The sequence below is a fragment of the Loxodonta africana genome, chromosome 23 (assembly GCF_030014295.1).
Source record: "Loxodonta africana isolate mLoxAfr1 chromosome 23, mLoxAfr1.hap2, whole genome shotgun sequence".
Taxonomy (NCBI): domain Eukaryota; kingdom Metazoa; phylum Chordata; class Mammalia; order Proboscidea; family Elephantidae; genus Loxodonta; species Loxodonta africana.
In genome coordinates this window covers 33,754,125-33,774,026 of record NC_087364.1, presented here as the reverse complement: position 1 = coordinate 33,774,026, position 19,902 = coordinate 33,754,125, and the positions used below count along the sequence as shown (strand labels likewise).

Sequence of the window (19,902 nt, the reverse complement as noted above, 5' to 3'; positions counted from 1 at the left end):
GCCAAAATAAGCTCACAACTAGAAATCATGCAAAAACAATTAGAAATCCAAAAGATAAACAAGGTTTCAGAAATGGACAGTGTCATAGAAGGGCTGAGGAGCAGGTTTGAAACGATGGAAGACAGAATCAGTGAAATTGAAGACAAACACTTGGATACAACTCTGAGGAAAAATCAGAGAAAAGAACAAAGAAAAACAAGAAAACCCTTAGAATTATGTGGGATACAATCAAAAGCAAAAATTTATGAGTGATCGGAGTTCGAGAACAGGAACAGAAAACACAGAGAGGATCATTGAAGAAATGCTGAAAGAAAACTTCCCTAACATCATGAATGGTGAAGAGCAGACCATCCAAGAAGCTCAACAAACCCCATGTAGGGCAGACCCCAAAAGAAAAACACCAAGGCATATCATAATCACAGTCACTAAAACTAAAGACAAAGAAAAAACCCTGAGAGCAGCTCGATAAAACCAAAAAGTCATATACAGGGGAGAAACAGTAAGACTAAGCTCCGATTATTCAGCATAAACCATGCAGGCAAGAAGGCAATGGGATGATATACATATACAACCTTGAAAGAAAAACATCTCCAACTACAAATAACATATCCTGCAAAACTTTCATTCAAGTGTGACAGTGAAATTAGGACATTTCCAGATAAACAGAAATTAAGGGAATATGTAAAAACCAAACCAAACTTACGAGAATTATTAAAAGGAGTCCTTTAGTCTGAGAACAAACAACATCAGACCACAGCCAGAATCTAGGATGCAAGATGGTACCTGCCAGATACCAATGTATGAAATGAACTCTCAAGGACTATCCAAAACCAAAAGATTTGCAACAGGGAACCAGAGAGATTAATCTGTAAAAGACAACAATGTCAGAATGATGAATGAGGGAATAAATGGTGTAGGTATAGAGCTTTCTAATGGAGAGGAAGGCAAGGTGATACCAAGTGATAACAGACAGGTTCAAACCTAGGAAGGTAAGGACAAATTTCAAGGTAATGACAGTGAAAGTTAATATAGAAGAAAAACATAAAATCTCAATAAAAACAAAATCTTCTCAAAAAAAAAAAAAAAAGAACGAAATGAAAAAGAAGTCCACAGACAAAACAAACTCAGCACAGGAGAGTAAGAGGAACAAAGAAAATGTTGGCACCACAAAAAAAAAAAGCACTACAAAATGACAGCAATAAACTCACACCTACCAATAATTACACTGAATGTAAATGGCCTAAAAGCACCCATAAAGAGACACAGAGTGACAGAATGTATTTAAAAAACAGGATCCATCAATATGCTGTCTACAAGAGACACGTCTTAGAAATAAAGGAGTAAACTTATTAAAAATCAAAGGATGAAAAAATATATCAAGCAAATAACTACCAAAAAAAAAAAAAAACAGGAGTGGCAATATGAATCTCAGATAAAACAGACTTTAAAACAAAATCTACCATAAAAGACAAATAAGAGCACTAAATAATGATTAAAGGGACAATCTATCACAAAGACTTGACCATAATAAACATATACGCACCCAATGACAGGGCTCCAAAATACATAAAACAAACTCTAACAGCAATGAAAAGAGAAACTGACAGTTCTAAAATAATAGGAGGAGACTTCAACACAATAATAGTAGGAGAAAGAAACTCAACAAAGTTACAGAAGAGCTAAAGAGCACAATCAGCCAACGTGACCTCATACATATATATAGAACACTCCACCCAACAGCTGCAAGGTACACATTCTCTTCCAGTGCACATGAACGTTCTCCAGAATAGACCATATCTTAGGCTACAGAGCAACCCTCAACAAAACCCAAAACACTGAGATAATACAAAGTATCTCCTCTGACCACAATGCCATCAAAGTAGAAATTAACATGAAAGTAAGGAAAAAAAAAATCAATTACATGGAAACTGAATAACACCCTACTTAAAAACCACTAGGTAACAGAAGAAATCAGATATGGAATCAAAAATATTCCTAGAATCAGACGAGAATGAAAACAGATCATACCAAATCCTTTGGGACACTGCAAAGGTAGTCCTCAGACATCAAGTTATACCAATAGATTTACACATCAAAAAAACAAGAAAGGGACAACATCAAAATACTAGCTACACAACTTGAACAAATAGAAAGAACAGCAAAAGAGGCCCACAGCCACCAGAAGAAGAGGAAATAATAAAGATCAGAGGAGAAATAAATGAAATAGAGAACAGAAAAACACTAGAAGAAATCAACAAAACCAAAAGTTGTTTCTTTCAAAGGATCAACAAAATTGACAAACCACTGGCCTAATTAATAAAAGAAAAATAGGAGAGGACGCAAATAACCAAAATAAGAAATGAAATGAGGGATACTACAACAGACCCAACTGAAATAAAAAGGATAACAGCATTATGAAAAACTATTTTTTTTTTATACTCCAAATTTGAAAACCTAGAGGAAACGGACAAATTTCTAGAAACACACTCCCTACCCAGACTAACACAAAATGATGGTGAAAATCTGAACAGACCCATAACAAGAGAAGAGATTGAAAAGGTAATTAAAAAAACTCCAACAAAAAAAAGGCTTGGCCCAGATGGCTTTACTGGAGAATTCTACCAAACATTCAGAGAAGACCTTACACCAGTACTACTCTAACTATTTCAGAACATAGAAAAGGAGGCAATACTTCCAAATTCATTCTATGAAACCAGCTTAACCCTGATACCAAAACCAGGCAAAGACAACAACAAAAAATTACAGACCAATATCTCTCATGAATATAGATGCAAAAATTCTCAACAAAATTCTAGCCAATAGAATTCTGCATCACATCAAAAAAATAATATACCGTGACCATGTAGGATTCATACCTGGTATGCAAGGATGGTTGGTTCAACATTAGAAAATCAATCAACATAATCCAGCACATAAAGGAAAGAAAAGAATCACAAGATCATCTCAATCAATGCAGAAAAGGCATTCACCAAAGTCCAACACCCACTCCTGATAAAATCTCTCGATAAAATAGGTACGCAAGGAAAATTTCTCAACATAATAAAGGGCATATATACCAAACCAATGGCCAACATCATTCTAAATGGAGGGAGCTGAAAACATTCCCCTTGAGAACAGGAACAAGACAAGGATGCCCTTTATCACCACTCCTATTTAGCACTGTGTTGGAAGTCCTTGCTCAAGCAATAAGACAAGAAACAGAAATAAAGGAAATCCAAATTGGTAATGAAGAAGTTAAACTGTTCCTACTTGCAGATGATGTGATATTGTATGTGGAAAACCCAAAAGACTCCACAAGAAAACTACTGGAACTAATAGAAAGTTTCAGCAGAGTAGCAGGATGTAAGATAAACATACAAACATCAGTTGGATTCCTGTACACCAAAAAAGAGAACAATGAAAAGGAATTCAGGAAAACAATACCACTTAAAATATCCCCTAAAAAAATTAAATACTTGGGAATAAATCTAACCAGGGAGGTAAAAGGCCTATACAAAGAAAGCTACAAAACACTACTGCAAGAAACCAAGAGATCTACATAAATGGAAAAACATACCATGCTCATGGATAGGCAGACTCAACACTGTGAAAATGACAATTCTACCCAAAGCAATTTACAAATACAATGCAATCCCAATCCAAATACCAACAACATTCTTTAAAGGGTTGGGAAAACTTATCATTAACTTCATATTGAAAGGGAAGAGGCCCCGCATAAGTAAAGCACTACTGAAAAAGAAAGTATAAAGCAGGAGGACTTGCACTGCCTGATCTCAGAGCCTATGACAGCTTCAGTAGTCAAAACAGCCTTGTACATTGACCAATGGAACAGAATTGAGAGCCCAGATGTAAATCTATCCACCTATGGTCACCTGATCTTCGACAAGGGCCCAAAGTCCATCAAATGGGGAAAAGACAGTCTTCTTAACAAATGGTGCTGGCAAAACTGGATGTCCATCTGCAAAAAAAATGAAACAGGATCCAAACTTCACACCATATACAAAAACTAATTCAAAATGTATCAAAGATCTAAATATAAAGCCAAATACTATGAAGTTTTTAGAACAAAAAATAGGATCAACACTAGAGGCCCTAATACATGGCAGTAACAGGATCTAAATCACAACCAACAACACACAAACTCCAGAAGATAAACTAGATAACTGGGATTTTCTAACAGTTGAACACTTACGCTCATCAAAAGAGTAAAAAGAGAACCTACAGACTGGGAAAAAAAAATTTGGCTATGACAAATCAGACAAAGGTCTGATCTCTAAAATCTACAAGAAAATCCAAAACCTCTGTAACAAAAAGACAAATAATCCAGTTAAAAAATGGGGAAAGGAAATGAACAGACACTTTACCAAAGACAACATTCAAGCGGCCAACAAACACATACGGAAGTATTCACAATCACTAGCCATTAGAGAAATGCAAATCAAAACCACAATGAGACACCACCTCACTCCGGCATTGCTTGCATGAATCAATAAAACAGGAAATAACTAATGTTGGAGAGGCTGCTTGGAGATCAGAACTCTTATGCACTGCTGGTGGGAATGCAAAATGATACAACCATTTTGGAAAACGATATGGTGCTTCCTTAGAAAGCTAGAAATAGAAATACTGTATGCGTTAGCAATCCCACTCCTAAGAATATATCCTAGAGAAATAAACAAAGATGAAACTGTGAAGCATCTCATACTTTGGATGAACCTGGAGGGCATTATGCTGAGTGACATAAGTCAATCACAAAAGGACAAATATCGTATGAGACCACTACTGTAAAAACTCATGAAAAGGTTTACACACAAAAAGAAACAATCTTTGATGGTTACAAGGGAGGGGAGAGTGGGGATGGAAAAACACCATATAAACGTAACTTTGGTGAAGGGTAAGATAATACGTGATACTGGAGAAGGCAGTACAACTTGTACAAGGCAAGGTCACAGATGCTCCATAGACACATCCAAAGTGCCTGAGGGACCGAACTGCTGGTCTGATGGCTGTGGGGATCATGGTCTCGGGGAACATCTAGCTCAACTGGCATAGCACAGTTTATAAAGAAAATGTTCTATATTCTACTTTTGTGAGTAGAATCTGGGGTCTTAGAAGCCTGTGAGTGGCCATCTAGGATATTCCACTGGTCTCACCCCTTTGGAAGCAAGGAATAATGAAGAATACTAAAGATACAAGGGAAAGCTTAGTCCAAAGGACTAATGGACCACATCTACCATGGCCTCCATCAGACTGAGTCCAGTACAACTAGATGGTGCCCAGCTACCACCACTGACTGCTCTGACAGGGATCACAATAGAGGTTCCCAGACAGACCTAGAGAAAAATGGAGAAAATTCTAACTCAGAAACAAAGAACAGACTTGCTGGCCTGACAGAGGCTGGAGAAACCCTGAGGGTATGGCCCCCGGACACTCTTTCAGCTCAGTAATGAAGTCGCTCCCGAGGTTCACCGTTCAGCCAAAGAATGGACAGGCTCACAATACAAAATGAGACTAAAGGGGCACACCCACCCAAGGGGCAAGGAAAAGAAGGCAGAAGGGGATAGAAAAGCTGTTAATAGGGAACCAAGGGTTGAGAAGGGAGAGTGTTGACATGTCATGGGGTTGTTAACCAATGTCATAAGACAATACGCATACTAACTGTTTAATGAGAAACTAGTTTGTTCTGTAAACATTCATCTAAAGTATAACTTAAAAAAAAAAAGAAACCTACTTTGTTTTGAGTTTCCCGTCTCTGACAAGTTTCTGCCTTACACAGGTTCAAGCTTTTGCAAGTATACGTATCGATATCTATATGGAGTGCTGGTGGTGCAGTAGTTAAGCATTCTACTAACCAAAAGGTTGGCTAAGTCAAATCCACCAGCAGCTCCTTGGAAGCCCTGTGGGGCAGTTCTACTCCATCCTATAGGGTCACTATGAGTTGGAATTGGCTCAATGGCAATGGGTTTGGTTTTGGGTTTATATATATCTGTATGACTCCAAACTAACTTTGTTTTACTCACAGAGGTTTCTTGGGGGTTTTGGGCGGATGTTCCTAAGTCCCTGAGCGGCGCAAATGGTTAACGTGGTTGGCTGCTAATCGAAAGATTCCAAGTTCTCATCTAGTCAGAGGTTCCATGAAGAAAGGCTTGGTGATCTACTTCCAAAAAAATCAGTCATTGAAAACCCTATGGAACACTGTTCTACTCTGACACACATGGGGTTGGCACGAGTTGGATTCAATGGTAACTATTTTGTTTTGTTTTTGTACTGCTAAGAAAAATGAAGGTCCCTAGGTGGCACAAATAGATTGCATTGGACTGCTAACCTAAAGGTTGGCAGTTCGAACCTACCCAGCGTTACTGTGGAAGAAAAGGCCTAAAAAATATGCTTCCATTATGATTACAGCCAAGAAAACCCTATAGAACCATTCTACTCTGTAACACACAAGGTCACCACAAGACAGAATCAACTTAATGGCAACTGACAAAAGAGAAAATTAAACATCAAGATAGTATATTCATGTCTATGTATACACATGAAATTGTATGTTGGAAACATGACTAAACAGAAATATACAAGTTCAAAGAAAAATTGATTAATCATTAATCTTGAAGGGAAATATTAAAAACAATTCCCACTGAAATCACCATGTCTGTAATGCAATAAAATGTAAGCATACCGAGGTTTAGTATATCTAAATTAGTGAATAAGAAGCCCTGGTGGTGCAGTGGATAAATGCTCAGTTGCTAAACGAAAGGTTGGCAGTTTGAACCCAAGACCTGGTAATCTGCTCCCATAAAGATTACAGTCTAGAAAATGCTATGGGGCAGTTCTACCCTGTCACATGGTGTCACTATCAGTTCGAATTAAGGGCACCCAACTAGTGAATACAAACTAAATCTTTATCAAGGACACTTGGATACGCTGACTGAATATTCATCAGATATGACCATGCAGTGAGTCAAAAAGAAAATGTCAGTTAACTTCAAATATAAAAAAATATACCTCACTGCATTTAATAATTCTATTACTGGATGGAAACCCTGGTGGTGTACTGGTTAAGTGCTACCACTGCTAACCAAAGCGTCAGCAGTTTGACTCTGCCAGGCACTCCTTGGAAACTCTATGGGGCAGTTCTACTCTGTCCTACAGCGTCGCTGGGACTCAGAATCGACTCGATGGCACTGGGTTTGGTTTTGGTTTTTGGATTACTGGATACTGAGTTGTCTTCAATTAGAAATAAAGCTGTGAAACAATCTTGAGAAAATGAAAAGATCAGGTAGGCCACAGTTCTTCCACAATGAAATCAAAATGAAAGTAAACAAAAATAAGATCGTGGAAGCAAAACCAAACGAATCAAAAAACAAAAGACAGTTTATATACTTAGAATCTGATTACAGGAAAAGTTTTCATAACCTACGTGGCAATTGGTAAATGACCAAACTTAGAGTCACCGTCACCATGAAGAATCAAAGTACTCAAAGCCAGGGAATGTGGTTCAAGCAGTAATCTTGAAATAAATGTATCTTTCAAAACAATATTTAAAAAACCAAAAAAGAAGTACATTGCCCTGGAGTTGATTTGGACTCATGGTAACCCCATGTGTTACAGGGTGTTTTCTTGGCTGTAATCTTACAAAAGCACAGGCTTCTATTCCTTGGTGCAGCTGTGTGTGTATGCAAACCACCAACCTTTTTTAGGTTAGTACACCAGCGCAAACCGTTTGGGCCACCCAGCGGCCTTTAAAAGAAAGGGGCGGGGGGGGGGGAGTTTGAAATATATATAAACCGACTGTTCAAATCTTTAAACCATGAAACAGAAAAAGGAAGCCCAAATTTCATATTAAAAATTAGATAAATATCAATAAAGCTTTAAAGAAATGATAAGCTTCAAGAATGAAAGGAAGAAACATTATTTGACAGAAAATGACAAAATGAACAAAACTTTCTGGCTCGCGTCCTGGGCCATGTGGCGCGGCCGGCCTTTCCGGGCGCGAGGTGGGACCGGGTAGATCCAGGGCTCCGACAGGAAAGCGGGCAAGCGGGTCCACGAGACAGAGACAGGAAGGACGCGCGGACTGGCTTGGAGCTTTTAGCCGCAAACGGACGCGAATTCGGGACGACAGCGGGCAGGTGCGGGGACTTTAACATCTGCAGGAACCCCCTGGACCCCGAGCGGGGGACATGCAGGGCTGGAGGGGGCGCAAAACGTGGGCTTGAACTAGAAAGACGACACTCACCCTCACGAGACTGTCACTCCGAGCAAGCCTCTTCCCTGCCGGCAGGAAATGGCGCGAGGAGCGGGGCTGTGAAGGGGGCTGGGCGGGGCCTCGAACGCAGAGGTGCGGAGAGCAAACTGGGGCAGGCTGGGCGTGAGCTCACCCGCCGACCTAGGCTTTCAGTTTCTGTGCTTTCAACGGAATTTGATTCTCCTCACTTTGAATCATTTCAAAGTATTTGGGGTCCTGAGGACCAGAACTGTTTCCGTTAACGTTTCAAACAATTTAAGTAAAAGAGGAGAGTTGTGTAGGTCACATGTATTGGAAGCTGAAACGTTTTCCTCTTATCATGCGGTGGTTGTTTTTGTGGCCCTGGAGGGCGTTCCAGCTCATAGCGACCCTAATGGACCGTAGAGCTGCCAATTACGGTTTCCTAGACTTTTTTTTTTTTTTAGAGTGCAAGATGTCAATTTGAAGACTAAGGTGCGCCTGACCCAAGCCATGGTATTTTCAATCACCTGATATGCATGGGAAAACTGGACAATAAATAAGGAAGACCAAAGAAAAATGGATGCATTTGAATTACGGTGTTAGGAAAGGATATTGACTATACCATGGACTGCCAGAAAACAGAACAGATTTGTCTTGGGGGAAGTGCGTCTACAATGCTCCTTAGAAAGGAGGATATGGAGACTTTGTCTTAAGTACTTTGGACATGTTATCAGGAGGGGCCAGTCCCAGGAGAAGTACATCATGCTTGTCAAAGTAGAGGATCAGTGAAAAAGAGGAAGACCTCAACGAGATAGATTGACACAGTGGCTGCAACAATGGGCTCAAACATGGCAACGATTGTGAGGATAGCGCAGGACCAAGCAGTGTTTCCTTCTGTCGTTCCAACTCACTATGAGTTGGAAACCGACTTGACGGCAGGCACCTAACAATAACAACAATCGTTGTGGGAGCAGATTGCCAGGTCTTCTCCCAGAAAAGCCTCTAGGTGGGTTCAAACCACCAACCTTTCACTTAGCGGCCAAGCACTTAACTGTTTGTGCCACCAGGGCTCCTTAAAGTTTAGAGTAGCCTTTATCCCATCTCTTGGATTTGCTGCACCCTTGGGATCAGGCTGCTGTGCTTGCATTATTTAACACCAGTTCAAATCCACCAGCCACTCTTTGGAAACCCTATAGGGCAGTTCTTCTCTGCCCTATAGGATTACTAAGAGTCAGAATCAACTCAACAGCAACAGGGTTGGGTTTGGTTGGTTTTTTATGATTGTTCACGAGTGAGCTGTGGGCCATATGACTACCAAAACATGCTCCTCTGTTTCATATTACAGGTAGTCCAAGGCTTACAACAGGGTTATGTCCTGATGTAAGTCGGTTTTGATGTAAGTTGAGTACCTGTCTTTTTTTAGTTATTTTTATTGCCTTTTATTATCAATACATAAATTCAACTTTTATTTGTTGGCATCAGTGTCATAACAATGAAGTCGGAATCCTAATGGCTGTTGAGTGCATGCACAGTCCAGTTGTCATATGTCGTTAGAGTTGAGCATTGGCCAAATTTCTATCCATTATGACTCTCCACACCAACATTGCCACAGGCTTCATTTTAGACCAGGCCATAGCCTACTATGTGGCAGTGTTTTGATCAGTAAATCATAACATTGAAAATCCGCGAGTAAAATCTGAGAATGATAACATCAGCATAGTATGCGCTGCAACATTGAATGTAGTACATATTACTAACAATAAGATGTACCAAAAAAAAAAGGACAGTCGTAAGTGCAGTTCGTCATCACTCGAATACATCATAAGCTGAGAACTATCTGTATTCAAAACTAGTGAGACTGATCATAAGGTAGCTATTCATACAACCCATTTTACTACAGTTCGTCAAGAAGCTGGTGATACTAATTCGCAAAATAAGATACGGGACCATTGCCTCAGACAATAGGAGTTCAGGTTTCTCATTATAATATTTGTCCTGCACCTTCTCAAATCCCTCCAGACTAGGGTGAATAGAGCAGATTTGCTTAGGTCCTGCAATGTTGAGGAACAACCACCCAACTTGTGAGTGTGCTGTACTAAGAAAGGCTTTTGTTTTGAGCCTATCAATACTCATTTTATTCCTCTCATTTCTTAATAAATGGTTAAAGATCTCCACCGTGCTGGGATGGATTCCTTTCTCTTTCCCCCTTGTTTTGCCCATTCTCTTATGACTTATTCCAACCTCTTATTATCTGTTTCAGTATTTGGAAGTAGCTCTGAGACTGAAGGCAGTAACTCAGGCTGGACATAATCTAAGCTTGGCTCTGGGTCAGGATCTGCTCCAGCACATTCATTTCTAGGGACTCTCAGGGTAAAGGGTAGGATTAGTCAGAATTCAAGATTGGCCCAGTATCAGGGTTTACCTCAGAACTTCTACTTTCATTAAAATTTACTCACTGGTAGGGGCCCTGAGGTTAGAGGCTGTAGCTCAGACCAGCCTGATTCAAGCTTGGCTGAGCATCAGTGTCAAGATCATTGGCAAGACTAAAAAGAACTTTTCTAGCCTTTTGAAACCCTCCCATGAAATAAGAATAATGAAGACTTCAAATAATCCTAACATAGTTATTTGAAGATCCCGGCTGAGAAAACTCTACCTTTTCGTGGAGTACACTAATGAAGGAGAATGCTTGATTTCCTAGGGCTCGTGGAAATGTGAAAGAAAAAGTGACTCAAGCCAAATTCTGCCAGTATCTGCTGTGCAGTACTGTCAACAGAAGTATAGTATGCATAGAGAGTTAAAAGCAGAAAACCTGTTCTCGGATGCTGTTATGATATCAAGATTGCAGACATTGTCTTCAGTAAGGAATTTGCCTTTGACAAAAAGCTATCTTTTGTAGCAGTCCCCGTTATTCTGGCCCATACCTCTTCCAGGGCCGAAAGTACAATGGAACCACATTGGATATGTGGAACATGGGAGTCATTGTATATACACTGGTCAGCAGATACCTGCCTTTTGATGGACAGAATGTCAGGTAGCTGTGGGAGTAGATAATGAATGGAAAATACCATCTGCCCATCTATATGTTCATGGAGTGTGAAAACCTGCTCAAGAAATGTCTCCTCCTCAATCCCAGGAAGAGAAGCACTTTAAAACAAATCATGAAAGATCAGTGGATGAATGTAGGCCATAAAGATTATGAACTAAAACCTTACATGGAGCTACTTACTGGCTACAAGGGTCCTGGAAAACTGAGTTGATGGTGTCCATGGGTTACACATGGGAAGAGATCTGGGACTCACTGATAGACTAGAGTTCAAATTGCCAGCTACCTATCTAGCCTATGTTGTTGTTGTTGTCGTTAGGTGCATTCAAGTTGGCTGTGACTCATAGTGACCCTATGTACCACGGAATGAAAAACACTGCCTGGTCCTGCTCCATGCTTGCAATCCTTGTTATGTATGCTTGAGCCCATTGTTGCAGCCACTGCAACAATGAGGGTCTTCCTCTTTTTCGCTGACTCTCTACTTAAGCATGATGTCCTTCTCTAGGGACTGATCCCCCCACAACGTGTCCAAAGTATGTAAGACGCAGTCTTACCATCCTTGCTTCTGAGGAGCATTCTGGTTGTACTTCTTCCAAGACAGATTTGTTCATTCTTTTGGCAGCCTATGGTATATTCGATATTCTTCACCAACACCACAATTCAAAGGTGTCAGTTCTTCTTTGATCTTCCTTATTCATTGGCCAGCTTTCGCATGCATATCAGGGCATTGAAAATATCACGGCTTGGGTAAGGTGCACGTCAGTCCTCAAGCAGACATCTAGCCTGTAGGAGGAGAATACCAGTCCTGTGAACAATACGAGTTCTCTACCAGCACAAGCCAAAGCAAGAATGCCCTTATTTTGGAGGCTAGCCTTGGCCAGATGTCCATCCAAAATAGCAAAGACAGCCTCACTATGAGACAGTCAAGAGCCTCCAAGGCTTCTGCTTCTGCCTCAGCCTCCAGAGCTCTGTTTTTCCTTCACCAGAAATCCCAGTTGGCCTCAGTGCAACCCAACCAAGTCTCTGGGCTGTGCACACAGAGGATATCTGTAAGGTGCAGCATCCCAGCCCGGTAGTCCAGCATGTCTCTATGGCTTCTCCTAAGCCCACCACATCAGCTGCACTGGTGGAATCCCAGGCAGAACAAATTTCCCCCAGGGTGTGTCCAATAGAAACTCCATCCATGCTGGGCGCTTTAACAGGTGTGTAACCAGCAGAGTTTTCCCTGCGGTATCACCCTAGCCTCTTCCTCTGGAAATATCCAGGGCCATCAGGGGGCCGCTGGGAGGTTCTTCAAGTTTTTAAGAAGAAATCTGTGCTTCAGGTGTGCCGGAAGGAACCTGAATGAACTTGAATGCAAGGACTGAGTGGAGATGCTCAAACCTAGAGGGGCCAAGCTGTGTTAACCAAACTTTACATGAGGATGAAGATCAGCTCCCAGTCCCAGCTGCTGTGCGCGCATGGCAAGTCGGGCCAGGAAGACTTCGTATAGCAGAGGGCGGAGGTGTACAAACTCCCTTGGCAGTCTCTCAATGGGGTTCAACTGAAGAGGATACCTGGTACCTCCATGGCCTTCAAAAGCATTACCTCCAAAATAACCAGGGACTTAGGCTCTAAAAAGCTGCCAAAAGTTGCCTGGGAGAATACAGCAGAGGTTGGCTGGCCCTAGCTGCCAACCAGCCACTTCAGCTCTACCTGGACAAAACTGCTCAGACAATTTTGTTAAACACACCTCAGACAGGTATATTTCCTCTGGGGAACTTCTATGCTCCTCTCCCTTCTCTGCCTTTTCTAATATGTCTGTGGAGGAGGGGAGACCGTTCTGTAGAAATAGGCAAAGATAATTCAAATGAAAACAAACAAAAGCTATTTATTCAAAGCTTGCTATAGCAAGGGCATCAGCTACCATTGCTTGTGTTTGGCAGAGACTCCAAGGCCAGCAGAGATTGGGAAATTCTTATAGTGAAAGAATAGGAGGGCTTCAGGTGTGCTCTGGCCTTCTTACTTCCCTGCTCCATGGAGGCAGTGGAGGCTGGATCTATGGGGTTTCCTAGGAAGGTGGCTCAGAGCTGGAACATTTAGTCCAGGGAGGTGAGTTCTCTGTCAGGCCATCCCCAAGTTTCTAACTCTTTTCCTCTCTTTCCTTCCAGGCAAACCGCCAGAGGTGACCTTTCCTGACCTCAGGTTTCTGGACTTGGGACCTGCACAGCTGTGTACTGGGCAAGATGCAGTCCTGAGCAGGTGGGGCTGGCGGCTGCTCTGGGGCTGCAGAGGTGAGGGTGAGGGGCTCTGAACTCCCTCCACATTGAAACCTCGTCCTTCTCTCCATCCCCAGAGCTGGGCATTTTCTTCCACAAGCTGTTGCACAAGGGATATTTGTCCACCTGTTCAAGAGCCTATGGCATCACCTCCCCCACAGTCCTCCAGGGTAGAAGAGGGGCCTGATGCATGGGCAGAAATGAGGAGGGGACTCAGGGGCCTAATGACTCCCAGGGGGCTGATTGGGCTACTCCACTCCCCAGTGACAGGGACAGTGGGCATTCTCTGTTTTAGGAGAGCCTTTGTCTGAAAGCCCCCACCCTCCACTTGCCCTTTCTTGGCATTGATCTGGACACTAGCTCCTTGCATGGCAGTGACTTCCTGCCACCCCCACCCAGTGTATGATCTTGGTCTTCCTTTCCTTCCCTTCCTGACACTATGATCCTCTGATGGCTAGGGACAGTTAGTACAAAGTGACTTCAGTTTGCTGATATTGTCATGGTTGGTGGGGAGAGGATGGTTATGGACACTTGTACTGCATTTCTTATTTTCTTTCCCTGCTGTTTCTTTTTTTTGAGAAATTGGGGTAGGGAGTCATACATGGAAGTTGCCTTTACTCCCGCTTGGGCTATGCGTTTTTTATGACAGGATTATTATTACTATTTTTTTTATTAATGACAACATCACCCGTATTCATCACCTCTTCTCCCTCCCCCTCAGCAGCGTGTGGAGCCCTTGGGTCCCAGGAGGAGGACTCACCAACATCATCCCCTACTCAGAGTAGCCCCAAGTGGGGGCTGGTTAGAAGGGTCCCCAAGGAGGCCTGAGAAGGCAGACTCGTGGAGACCCCAGGACAGGAGGGGGCAAAGGGGCCTTGGTCCTCCCTTTCTACTCGGCCTTCCCAATTGCCCCAGGATCTTCCTGTCCCGAGGTCCTGCTGTTAGACCTCGCCAGACACTTACAGGCTTTGTATTTTAATTTGTGTTACAGGCATTAATCCCAATATCACTTCTAAGAAGTTAATCAGTGCACACACTGGGGGTGAACAATATTAAAACAAAGGGTACAAGACCCATGCAAGTGGCATCGGCAGTCCCTGGGGGCCATTAGGGTACTCAGCAAGCTGAGAGCACCTCTTGGGTGGTACCAAGCATGAGTGGCACCAAGGGGATGGCCCCCCAGGAAGGGCAGGGAAGTGAGAGAAAGGTAGGGGGATAGGCAGCAGAGGGGGGAGACAGGCATGATTATGGGGAGGCGAGGGAGATGCCCCTAACCCAGAGTCCCTGCTGCAACCCTGTGGGGCCAAGACCCCAGGATCCCACCCTCGGGGCACAGCCCTCAAGGTCCTTCAGGGCCCACACCCATCCACTGACCCCTGCCTTTGTAGTCTAACAGCTAAGGACTCAGTGCTCTAGGTTTCTCAGGCCCCCAAAGCCTGGTTTCTGTTTTTTTGTCTGTGTAATATTTTATGGCTCCTGAGGCCTGGAAGAATCTTTCAGAAAGAATGGACCTGGACAGGCCAACCCAGGACTGATTTAAGCTAAGCCCCTGCAGGCACTACACCCTGGGAATGAGAGTCTCCTCACAGGGTCTCCAGCTCACCCCCTAGGCAATCCCCCTTCCTGTCTCTGCGCCCTGTCCCCCAAAATGCTCAAGGATAGAGCATCACAGAAAGATCCAGATAAATGGCTTCCCTTGTCCTGAGCGCACCCTGCTGGTGCTTCTGCCTTCTTTCTTGGCAGTTTGGCCTGCCCTTAACAATGGGGGAGATTTTTTTGAAGAGTTTCCCACCCCTCCCACCCCTCAGTATTTTTAGTGTTTTTCACCAGGACAGAAGTTCAAGTTCTGTCCTGATGCTGGAGACAAAATCTGCATGTACTGCTTTTTCCCTTTAGTTTTTCCTTTATCGAGATTACTTATGTTCCCTTCCCCCCCCCCCGCCCCTTCTCCTGGAGGTGGTGGCAGGCCAGGGGCCTAGGAAGCTGCAGGTCAGGAGATTACTAATAAGTGAATATATAGAGGCTCACAGGGCTGGCTTCTCATTGTCAAACCCCGATAACCCGATAAAAAAAAAAGAAAATTTTTTTTTTTTGGGCCACAAATACTGACGGGAGAAGGCTGGCAAAGTTCCAACAGGTCAGGTTGGAATTGGACTTACCACCATGAACTTACAGGTTTTTAAATACATGCACTTAGAGAGACAAACAAGTAGACATAGGTGTGTGTGGGGGTGGGTGCCTGTATGTGTATGTCTGCATATTTACATACACCTATTTCCTAGCTCTGTCCATTGAGTGGGCCTAGAAGTAACAAGAAAGACAGGCAGATAGACAGACAGACAGACAGCCAGGAATATTGTCCCTGGTTGGTGCAAACAGCTATTATGCTCACTGCTAACTAGGTTTGAGTCTTCCCTAGAAGCGCCTTGGAAGAAAGGCCTATGATCTACTTCCAAAAAATGAGCCATTGAAAACTGTATGTAACACAGTTCTACTCTGACACACGTAGGGTTACATCAGTCAGGTTGACTCCATGGCAACTGTTTTTCTTTGTTTATAGAGAGATGATATAGATATAGACACAAATATAGACACAAACATAGACAAGACAAAGATATAAATAAAAAGCACATGTGGTAGAATGGCAACAATTGGGGAAACTGGATGATGGAATTAGGAGTTTTTGTACTGTTCTCACAACGTTTCTGAAAATTTAGACCAACTCAAAATACACATGTGCAGTCATCCCTCTTGGATGGTCACCGTGAGTGAGGATTTTTAATTTAGTAGCATTCAGACAATGAAAAGGAAAAGCCTGTGGTAGATTAAAGTTGGGGAGGGGGCTGCATAGGGCCAAAGTGATCCTAGGCCAGTGCCAAGCAGGGAGGGCTCTAGATGCCAGGCTTTGGGGGAGTGGGGAGCACCTTAGACCCTCAGCAGCCCAGCCAGCACCTGGATTCCTGATCCACAAAACCTGAGACATAATAAACGGCAAGTGTTTCAGTCACTAATTCGGGGCTGTTTGTTACACAGCCCTAGAGAGCCAGCATATGTCTCTGGCCCTCAGCCCAGCACCTCTAGGGAAAATGAGAAAGACCTTCCTTTTTGCAGATGTGGAACTGTTACAAGTGTCATTATCAATTTCATATGATTGTTATTCTAAAACTGATGCTACCCAACCCCATAGGATCTGTGGGTGTGAAAAGCTTAAGAAACTGCCCCAGAGGGGTTCCTGTAGACTCCTACAACCTTTAATGTGATTCCTTCACAGAAGGCACTATTCCCCCCCGCCCCCCCGCCACCGCCCCGCGACACCACTAGACATTCCCTGAGGAGCAGCCCCCAAGGCCCAGGCTTCCCCCTAGGCAAGTACAAAGGCACTCCCCCAGGCCCCTTTGGAATCACTCATGGCATGGGGGGAGGAGCCCAAGCCAGGACCAGCACAAGCTAGGAGAGAGAGAATGCAACTGGAGGGGGCCTTGCCCCCACTCCCAAGGTATGCAGAGGTGTCCAAACATTCACCTCAGGCCCCACAACACGGACACAGCTGACTCAGCCCCTGGTTGGCCAAAGGCCATGGATATCTTGTTGGGTTAGGGCTGGGGTAAGGGCTGAGCCGCCGGTGGGTCTTAGCCCGGGACTGAAGCTCAGCCTGGGGTTAAGCGAGGCTCGGCCTGGGATTGGGGCTTGGCCTGGGCCAGGGGTTGACCTTGGACCACCCTCAGTCAGGGCTCCACTTTGGCCTAGGGTCTCAGTGAGTCCGAGCAGCTCTGAGCACAGCCTTGTACAAAGCCATGGCTCTGGTGCCACCACGTGGTCCTCAGCAGCGTTGCAGGCATGCCTCCCACAAAAGGCTCTTCCCCCAGCCCCTTGGGGCTCTGGGTAGGTGGAGGGCGGAGGAAACCAGGCACCACCTGCAGCAGGTCCTGGTCTGGGGCCAAGGTCAGTGTATCCGGGACTGGAATCACTTCCTCGTCTCACATCCTTTTAGTGGAGGAGGTCTTTGGAGTCCTTAGAACAACCTCAAAAGCAGATCACACCCATGTGCAAAACCATCCACCAGGAGGTGCCACCCTGGGGCTGAGCCCACTTCTGTGCCCTGTGCAGCAGTGTTGTTGGATATGTGCAACACGGGTGTGTCAGGCTAGATGGTGATGGCTCCACTCAAGGCTCCTAGGCCATGTCTGAGGGAGTGATGCATGCAATGAAAGCTCACATCTCTCCTGGTTGGATGGGTGGTGAGAGCTCTCATCTCCCTTGGTTGGGTGGGTGGTGGGAGCCCCCATCTCCTCTGATTGGATGGGTGGGTGATGAGAGCTCCCATTTCTCCTGGTTGGATGGAGTGGTTGTACACTGTATTGATAATTAGAATTTGAGGGAGGATAATAACCAAGGCTTTGCTGCTCCCACGTGGGAACATACCCAGGTTCCATTCAAGGATTCTTGTCCGCAAGTAAATTTCAGTGAAGTTGGCTCCAGGGCAGGTGTAGGTTTCTGGGTCTTCCATGCAGAGGACATTGGACAGTACCAGAGAGAAAAGACATGTTTCTGATACAAAGATGAGGGACTATTAGGGTGATTTCAGCAGAGCGAGGGAGTGTTTGGCTTCCCCACTTACATGTCCATGGCACTGTCAAGGTGCTTGAGGAGAAAGACTCATCTCTAACCTCCTTGAGCCTACACTTCCACTGCCTCCTACCACTTTCTTATGGAATATTGAGTCCCTCTGGACCTGGAATAGGGCTGTGATCCCAGGAAGATGGGAAATCCAAAATTCTGGGGGACATATGGGAAAAGGCTGAAGACCCAAGATTACAGGAGAACACACAGGAAGAACACTTTGAAAGGGGGATGGTTCCCAGGTCAGAAAGTTCATCTTTTCCCTGTTAAACCTCTCACCCTTGAGATGGTGGAACGAAGGTGTGGCCTCAGGAGGGATTGAGCCTTGTGACCTGGGAAAGGGTGGGAAGAGCTTCCTGGTCTACAGAGGCCAGCAGCAAAGCCCCTGACCAGACTCCAGGCTCTGCCCTGACCTTAGGGCCATGACAAGTAAAAGACCCTGGTTCAGCAACTTGTCAAGGTCAGAGTCTGGGCACCAACAGGGCCCAGGCTCAGGCTCAGTCCATGGTGCTGCTCAGGGCTCAGTCGGGGTTGGGGGTCAGACTGGCAGGTCGCCTATGCCACCTACAGACCCTCACAGACTGCCTGGGTCCCCACAATGACCTCTGCCAGGCCTACCCTGTTCAGAGTTGCGGCTCTGGAACCCCCTTGTGGCCATCCTATGCCATTGTACATCTGCCAGATCCAGGGTCCTAGAGACTCAGCCCTGCCCCCCCCAACACACATGGGTCCTGGGCAGTGGAGCTCTGTGGGCATTTCCATCTGCCAAGAAGACATCTCTTCTCCCAGTGAGTCAGAATTGGAAAGATGTGCACAGGGTTGTATCCTTTCAGGTTACTTACTCTGTATGCTGTCGGCATGTTGAGCAAGTAATCTGAGAAGCTGGACTACATGAAGAAGAACGCAGCATAAGGATTGGATGTTTGCAATATGCAGACGATAACCCTGCTTGCCGAAAATGAAGATGACTTGGAGCACCGCCCCCCCAGCAAATGGGCTTCAGCAGCTGAATTCCCTGGGCACTGTTGAGCACCTAGAGCCATCTTCCTGGCCTTGGGGAAGGAAAAAATTTGCATATCAGGGAAAAGATAATTTGCTAGCTCCACTAAACGGGGAAGCTCAGGACAGAAGCAGCTCCTGTCCAAGCATAAACCATCCATAGACTTTGAACACTTTCCCTTCTGCATGGACCTGTGTGGGCCTTTTCTCGGGAGAATAAGCCTTGTTGGCAGACTCCAACCATTTCAGCTGTGCAGTGGAGAGGTGGGAGTTTGATGTTTGACATTGCTTTGCCTATTAAACAAAGACCTCACCTACCCATATCAGGGACCTAAAGACTGGTAGTTCCATTCAGGTCACCCAGCCACCCACAACACGGGTCCAGAGATAAGTGGTATCTCCCAGTCCTTACAACCAATAACTTTGGAAGCCCATGGCCCGTTTGCAGAACCTACCCACCTGCATGCTCTAGGGAACAGGGATGTGCTTTCCTTAGAGACACTTGGGGGTCAGTTCTCAGCCTCCTGCTTTGTTCAGAGCGTGACTCCCTGCTGCAATCAGGTACCGGTATATACGTCAATTGCACCTGCCCCTCTAAGACTGTAGGATAGAGCCCGTACCACACACTTGATGATCAGCTACCTGGGAACCTGAGCTGAATTCGTAAAAGAAAACTGAATGGGCTCCTAGACTGATATACCTGATAACAGCTCTAGCCATCTGGGGACAGGATGTCAGAGCTCCAAAGATGA

The 19,902-nt window shown here is 44.5% G+C and overlaps 1 protein-coding gene across 1 annotated transcript in view; it reads right to left on the bottom strand.

Annotated features, from left to right (window-relative positions):
• LOC100672392 (zinc finger protein 883-like) overlaps nt 1-13,602 on the bottom strand; it is a 57,370-nt gene extending 43,768 nt beyond the window's left edge. The window contains exons 1-2 of the mRNA XM_064275376.1: nt 13,453-13,602; nt 8,261-8,386 (exon numbers count right to left, since the gene is read on the bottom strand). Of these exons, the coding sequence (XP_064131446.1) occupies nt 8,261-8,386; nt 13,453-13,602 (276 nt within the window). The remainder of the gene's footprint in view (nt 1-8,260; nt 8,387-13,452) is intronic.
• Nucleotides 13,603-19,902: the final 6,300 nt, after the last annotated feature.